Below are 8,226 nucleotides of genomic sequence, written 5' to 3' on the forward strand. Positions count from 1 at the left end.
ATCTATTTGTACCTGAGTGACTCGGCCACAGTTAAAAATAAAAGTAAAACTTTAAAAGTTTAGAAAGAAACAAAACATCCTCTATTATTAACCAAATCGATTTATTATGCATGAACAAATCCCTTCCTACCAGGCGCGCGCACGCACACACACACATGCGCACGCACACACAACCAACGTTTAAATAGATGACAAGGTGGCGATGGGGAATCGTAGCTCATTGTGCAGCACATGCTTGAATAAAATGATATTTATTTACAAGAACAGCAACGCTCCAAAGCAAGTTGACAATGGAAGAACACAAAACATTGAGGGAGGGGTCTGAGGTGTATGCGGAGGGTGGGTGTTTGGCCCAAAAAAAAAACAACACAGCGAAACAGAAAACCCAGCATTACATGATGGACTACATCAATATGACAGGAACACTGAGCAAGTGTCTTTATTTACAAGGTGGGACAAGTCGCGCCATGTGACAATTCAACGTGTGTGTGCCTATTTTTTTTCCCCATTTCCAATTTGTTTTGAGGGGGGCGGGGGGCGCCACCGATGTCAATGCCGTGCTTCCTCCGCTCAGGACTGACGCAACAAAGCAAATAAGGCACGATTAATACTTGGACCGTAGTTATTTTGGAAGGGGAGGGAGGAGGCGGGGTCTACAGACAATGTAAACAATGGAGTCAATTGATTAGGAACGCCAATCACCTTCCCTTTGGAACCCCCCCCACCACCACCACACACACACACACACACACACACACACACACACACACACACACACACACACACACACACACACACTCCCCCGGCACCCAGGCTACACTACTGCACATACAATCACATGGTGACAACCAGTAGTGCAAAGACAACAAGAGGAGAGAGCACCGCCCTGCCTCACACCTTTGGTACTGACATGCCTCTGCCTGTCTAAAGGGGGGGGGGGGGGGGGGTGAGGGTGTGTCAAGACGGATGATTGATCGACAGACTGATTGATTGATTGACAAGCTGTCACAAGATGAAGCAGTGTCAGTGTGGATGCGTGAGAGAGAAAAATAAAGTGTCCTGATGTCCATCTCAGCTGCGACCTTTGCCGACCCATTTTGCAAACAAATATTTTGTTGCTTCACTTCAAGTACATGGCACCGCCCGCCCCACTCCCTCCTTAAACGCTGGGAGTTTCCATCCACTTTTGGGAATCTTCGTTGGATGAGCAGGCAACTGAGCCTGGTCGAAGCGGGACGAGGACCGCCGGTCCAAAGAAGCCGCCACAGATTGAGGACAGGGAGGAAGTAGAGGAGGAAGAGGGGTCCATGTGCCGGTGAAGAAGAGGGGGGGGGGGTGTCAAGATTCTCGGGTGGCCCGTCGCAGCTGTCGGGGGCTCCTGGCTTTGGTGGGCGTAGTGGAAGCAGTTAGTCGTGTTTCAGGTGGTCCTTGATGTCTTTGATGTCCTCTTCATCTGTGTACTCTGATGGCTCGTCGCCGGGCTTCAATAAGCGGCCCACGTAGTCGTATTTCTCTGCAAACATGGAACACAAGACCAGGAACAACATCAAGACTTGCAGAAACTGCAAAACATATTTCTTTCCCTTTTCAGTGCATTGTAACAAAAGTTAGTATGAGCTAGCTAACAATGGACCTCATTGGGTGGTACCTATTTCAACTACAAAGCCCTCTAATAAAACCTTGAACAATGTTCGATATACATGCTGTGGTCACACATTAACAAGTGTGGATGATAACATGTAATACTTACAGTATCTTGCAGCAATTAATAATTTAAAACATGACTGAAACTTCTTTCTGACGCGCATTGATTTGGCCCATTGATGGCACTTACTATGTCCACTCTTGTTGGGATGGCTGTGTCTTCCAGCACAAGGTAAAAAATGCTGCCAGCAAAATTGTCTGAGTGACGATGACATTAGCGACTAGCGAGGCGTTGTGTTATTCCGCCAGATATAGTTTTCCGTGCTAGCTGCAACAATAACAACATTGCTGTAGCTTGGTTAATATAAAAGTCAGTTATGTCAAGAGTCTGACACATGGTGTCATGTTACAAACAACATTAAACTCATCCCACAGCAATTTAACAATATACAAACATGTACCAATACGAGTAGTGATTGAGGAAGACGACACGACATCAGGGCGTTTTGGTTTCACACAGCGCTGTCGTGGTGCGGTCAAACACGAGTTTGGTGTTGCAAAGTTACAATGTCACCGACCTTGCTTGATTATTTTCGTTAAAATGTTGCTACGGTTTTTGGAGCTACTTATTTCAGGCAACTTCGCTTCCCCTGACTGCATTTTTTTTTATTTGTACTTCTTGCCCTCACGTCTTCTTAAAAGTAAATGATAGTGTGGCAGTCTTTCAGCAGTCTTTCATTCATTCATTTTCTACTGCTTCTGCTCAAGAGGGTCACGGGGGTGCTGGAGCCTCAGCTGTCTTTGGGCGAGAGGCGGGGTACTGGTGCAGGACTGGTGGACAATTTGGAGTGGCCAATTAACCTAGCATGTTTTTGGAATGTGGGAGGAAACCGGAATACCCGGAGAAAACCCACACATACACGGGGAGAACATGCAAACTCCACACAGAGATGGCCAAGGGCAGGATTGAACTCAGTCTATCAATTCAAATTTTGTTAAGCAAGGCGTCTGCAAAAACAAATTTTTATATCCGATATTGATTATTAACAATAATTACACTAATTTGCTTTGTTCAAGATGTGGATGTTTGCAGAGTTTTTAAATGGACAAAATGTATTAGTGGCTCTTTAATTTTTCTGTATGTGACAAAAGAAAAGGTTATTTCTTATGTGGAAATGTTTCATCCAGCTTTCTGGAAGAGATTATGTACAGTGCATCCGGAAAGTATTCACAGCGCTTCACTTTTTCCACATTTTGTCATGTTACAGCCTCATTCCAAATTGTATTAATTTAATCTCTTACCTCAAAATTCTACACAAAATACTCCATTATGACAATGTGAAAAAGTTTTTTTTTGAATTAATTAAAAATAGAAAACTAAGAAATCACATTTACATAAGTATTCACAGCCTTTGCCATGAAGCTCAAAATTGAGCTCAGGTGCATCTTTTTTCCACTGATCATCCTTGAGATCTTTCTACAGCTTAATTGGAGTCCACCTGCAGTAAATTCAGTTGATTGGACATGATTTGGAAATATAATAACTGTCTATATAAGGTCCCACAGTTGACTGTGCATGTCAGAGCACAAACACCAAGCATGAAGTCAAAAGAACTGTCTGTAGACCTGCGAGACAGGATTGTCTTGAGGCACAAATCTGAGGAAGGATACAGAAAAATTTCTGCTGCTTTGAAGGTCCCAATGAGCACAGTGGCCTCCATTATTGGTAAATGGAAGACGTTTGGAACCACCAGGACTCTTCCTAGAGCTGGCCGGCCTTCTAAACTGAGCGATCGGGGAAGAAGGGCCTTAGTCAGGGAGGTGACCAAGGCCCCGATGGTCACTCTTTCAGAGCTCCAGCGTTCCTCTGTGGAGAGAGGAGAGCCTTCCAGAAGGACAACCATCTCTGCAGCAATCCACCAATCAGGCCTGTATGGTAGAGTGGCCAGACGAAAGCCACTCCTAGTAAAAGGAACATGGCAGCCCGTCTGGAATTTGCCAAAAAGCACCTGAATGACTCTCAGACCATGAGAAACAAAATTCTCTGGTCTGATGAGACAAAGATTGAACTCTTTGGTGTGAATGCCAGGCGCCATGTTTGGAGGAAACCAGGCACTGCTCATCACCAGGCCAATACCATCCCTACAGTGAAGCATGGTGGTGGCAGCATCATGCTGTGGGGATGTTTTTCAGCAGCAGGAACTGGCAGACTAGTCAGGATAGAAGGAAAAATGAATGCAGCAATATATAGAGATATCCTGGATGAAAACCTGCTCCAGAGCACTCTTGACCTCAGTAGACTGGTCATGTACCTTGACCATATAGACAGTAGACATTAGCACACAGCCAAGATCTCAAAAGATTGGCTTCAGAACCACTCCGTGAATGTCCTGGAGTGGCCCAGCCAGAGTCCAGACTTGAATCCGACCGAACATCTCTGGAGAGTTCTGAAAATGGCTGTGCACAGACGTCTCCCATCCAACCTGATGGAGCTTGAGACTTATTGCAAAGAAGAATGAGCAAAACTGCCTAAAGATAGGTGTGCTAAACTTGTGGGATCATATTCAAAAAGACTTGAGGCTGTAATTGCTGCCAAAGGTGGATCAACAAAGTATTAAGCAAAGGCTGTGAATACTTATGTAAATGTGATTTTTTTGTTTTCTATTTTTAATAAATTCAAAACATGTCAAAAAAAACTTTTTTCACATTGTCATAATGGAGTATTTTGAGGTAAGAGATTAATTTAATACAGTTTGGAATGAGGCTGTAACATGACAAAATGTAGAAAAAGTCAAGCGCTGTGAATACTTTCCCGGATGCACTGTATGTCCTCTGTGGGTGTCCAGGCCTTAATGCACCACGCTGCCACAAAAGTAATGAAATTACATGCCCTCAATGTGACAGCACGTCCAGAAAAATCTTACTTACCCATGAATTGCATCTCCCACTCCCGCACGCTCTCCATCTGCACAGCATTGAGGTCGGACAAGTCATCGTACTCGTCCCTCAGGGCATCTTTCTCCAGACAGAAGGTGGCTAAACCTCTGGAAGCGTCCCGGCCTGCGAATATCCCGTAGGGACCCTCTGAGGGGGGCAAAGAGAGAAGAAAAAAAAAAAATATATATATATATATATATATATATAATTCAAATCAAAGGGAATCCATAAATGCGTCTGACTAGCAAGTTACTTTTTCAATTCCATTCATTATGCAACACAAAAGACACATGCTGCAAATGCTATCAAAAAAGGGCTTATCATCTGAATGATTAGATGTGCTGCGTGGAAGCATGTGCAGATAAACATGTCACGGTGCACGACAGCACTGCCATCTCCTGAATTAGACAACGCAAACAGGAAAAAAGACGTTGCACATGAGCTCAACTGATGAGTCACTCCTGTGTGTGTGTTTACATAATTGGAATTTATTAAAAGGTTTGGTTTCATTGTCTCATGCGAGTTAGCATTTTTCATTTGATGACTAGCTCTACCTTTCTAACAACCTAACCATACAAAGTTTGTATTGTTTTCGTGGGACGGGAAAGAATTAAAGGCCGGCACAAATGCATTTCAACTGCCACCAATAGATTTGGCAGCAACCATTAGGTCATTCCTGTGACTGTAGCTTGTAATTACAACTCCGTACAGCAGGTGGTGGCGAGCATCATAACACATCTTTTAGACACCTGGTCGGCCAGAGAATAAGACGTAGCATGAGGGATCAGTGTTGCCAAATTGGATTTAGCAAGCATTCACAGCCCTCTAGAGCAGGGGTCGGGAACCTTTTTGGCGAAGAGAGCCATGAAGGCCAGATATTTTAAAATGTCTATCTGTGAGAGCCATATACATTTTTTTAAACATTGAATGCAATAAAATGTGTGCATTTTTATGTAAGACCAACAGTTTTAGATATAATGGGCTCTAATTACATAGACCAGGCACACTACCCCACACCAATGGGGGGTGGCCAGCACACTTTCGTGAGCAGCGCAGTGTCTAATAATAAATCAAATACTTGTTGCCATTAATACAACTTCTGCTGCTGCATAGTTTTGCACCATACTCAGTATATTTCATTCTTTTGGCCATCTTTGCCAGAAGGCTTGGTTCTGCAGCTTTAGCTAGGTGACTATTTGACTAAAGGAGAAAAGTTTATATTTACATGTTGACATCTCAATGACCGAGGTAGACTACCGCATTACCCAGTAATAATCGAGTTTTGGTGTTTGACCTAGAAAATATCAGGAAAGATGGATATGGTCGGCCGTATTGCAGTAGAAAATAGAATTTTGGATGAATTAAAATGCATTAAAATGTTGTTGATTTTTAATATTATTTTTAAAAGTCATGTCTGTGATGTTTACTTTAAAATGTTAGCAAAAATACATTTTTATTGTGGTAAGAAATGCTTGAGAGCCAGATACAGTCATCAAAAGAGCCCTACCTGGCTCCAAAGCCATAGGTTCCCTACCTCTGCTCTAGAGACTGTTTTTCAAAAAAAGCCACTAGCGACAAATCTAGGAGTTTTTCTTGCGTAAATCATACTCTCAACTTTTTGCTCTTCTCAATGAGCAGGTACTGCTGTGGGTTCCCCGTCTCAAAGCACTCACAAGTGGCTCAATTTTGTTGAGCCACTTGATATAAAAAAAAATTTCTACAAAGCAAATATGTGTATTATCTAATACTATACCGCATTAATAAATGTATATATATATATTACTATATGCAAAGACAAGGTCCCACTTGGAACACATTTAAAACCTGCATAATTTCTACAGTGCAGTTTGCAATGGTTCCTTTCCTGTCTCTCCCGCAGAGCAAGGTTGGAATGTGCTGCGAGGCATCCTGGAATTTTATAGAATGTTCCTTGTGCTCAACTTGTGTGCCAATTTATGCGAGTGTACGCTCATCTTGAGCAGGCGTGTCTCAGTGGAATCTGAAAAAAACACAGACAAAAATACATCTTTGCGTACAAGTGCTAGTTAAGAGCTTAGACACTGAAGTGATATGAATAGGTGGTGTATGCAAGGAAGAAAGTGTCAACAAGCAATCAGGTCCAGACAGTCAGACACAACAGCAGCGTCAACATGCTAACAGGCTAGTTAGCTGTTAGCTACTTTAAAAACTTTGTACTCGTCGGTTGCAACCTGAAACTAAAAAGTATCAAAGACTGAAAAGGAATAAGGTTTGGATTTTAAACAAATATGCAGAGTATATGCGTCATCGCGAAAGAAAGTTAGCAAATCACGTCACATTCAAAACAGACAAAAGCTTAACGAGGGAAGCTAGCTATTCACGAAGCACTTTGCGTACAGCGGTGGGTTGAGGACAAGCGGACCCACGCTAGAAACGTGTCAAGCTGTCACGGCGCCCACGCACACAGCGTCCACCTACCTTTCCCGTAAAACTTTTTGCCGCTTGTCACGTCGAAAACCTTCATGTTGACCGCCATAAGGATGCGAGGGTTCTGGAGCCCGTCGTACTCCCGCAGCTGCTCCAACGTGAAGTCCCGTCTCCTCATCTTGGGAAGCGCCGAGGCCTCGTCGCCCTGGGCCGCGTCCGAGCCAAGCCGCCTAGCCCAGCGACGGTACACCGCCACGCAGACCGCCAGCACTACGACCAAGATAGCAATATTCAGCAACATTCCGCCCAGGCCGAGCCCACCAGACTCGTCGGCTGACTCCTGGCCGCCGCTGGTGTCGAGTGGAGCGCTCCAACTGTCTCCATCGTCCGCCATACTGCACAGTTAGCGTCTACCCACCCCTGGCTTGATGCTGCCTTCAAGGTTCTCGGAAAGTAGTACGATGACTACCAGAGCGTGTTATCCATATTCTATTACGCTACCAAAGTGTGTGCTCTGAAAGTCTAACTTATGGCGTTTGATTTCAAACGGGGGAACACGAAGTGACGTATTTATACACGAAACACGTAGAATAACTCGTCATTGGCTTAGTTGAAAGTGCAGTTTTTCATACTAATGTGATCACGATCCAAGCGACCACAGAGCAATACGATACTTTGATACCAAAACTTCGATACTGTGTTATTTTGAGTTATTTGGGATTACAACTAACAATCAAAGTGTATGTTTGTGTCTTTCTTGACACTGCTGAACGTTTATCTGTACCCATTCTTTGAAATTACAAGGAGTCCATGAAGGTAGCATTACACCCGCCCACTTTTGCTAATGTGTTATGTGGCACTCGTATTGTAAAATGAATTATTTTATAAAAATTCTTTTTATAAAGGTGTGCGCCACATCAGTGGTTGTCTAAGATATCCACGACATCACCTTATGACGAAATAGACTTCAATTTAAGTACAAACTTGGAGTTTGTTCTCAGAGATTATAATGTTGCTGTATGCTGTGACAAATACGCACAGTAACACTCAATGTCATCAAATCTTACATTTACGCACTCCCACAGTATCAGTATTTGGACACAAATGCTGTATGAGGTTAAAAACGAACATGAAAAATGCTGTATTGTCTAAGGGGGTATTCTGTGAAAGTGGCTCAACCAACCCAGGTTTTGTGCTCAAGATGTAGCTCAACAAAACCTAAAAAAACCTTTTGAAAGT

At 43.4% G+C, this 8,226-nt stretch overlaps 1 protein-coding gene across 1 annotated transcript; it reads right to left on the reverse strand.

Moving 5' to 3' along the window:
* Positions 1 to 235: 235 nt before the first annotated feature.
* On the reverse strand, positions 236 to 7,534 carry pgrmc2 (progesterone receptor membrane component 2). The gene is made up of 3 exons (XM_058077757.2): positions 7,039 to 7,534; positions 4,573 to 4,728; positions 236 to 1,513 (listed from the first exon to the last, which is right to left on the reverse strand). The coding sequence occupies exons 1-3, from the start codon at positions 7,379 to 7,381 to the stop codon at positions 1,407 to 1,409; spliced, it is 606 nt and encodes a 201-aa protein (XP_057933740.1). The 5' UTR covers positions 7,382 to 7,534; the 3' UTR covers positions 236 to 1,406.
* Positions 7,535 to 8,226: the final 692 nt, after the last annotated feature.

The sequence above is a fragment of the Doryrhamphus excisus genome, linkage group LG14, assembly GCF_037039965.1.
Source record: "Doryrhamphus excisus strain RoL-2023G ecotype Guam linkage group LG14, RoL_Dexc_Guam_v1.1, whole genome shotgun sequence".
Taxonomy (NCBI): Eukaryota; Metazoa; Chordata; class Actinopteri; order Syngnathiformes; family Syngnathidae; genus Doryrhamphus; species Doryrhamphus excisus.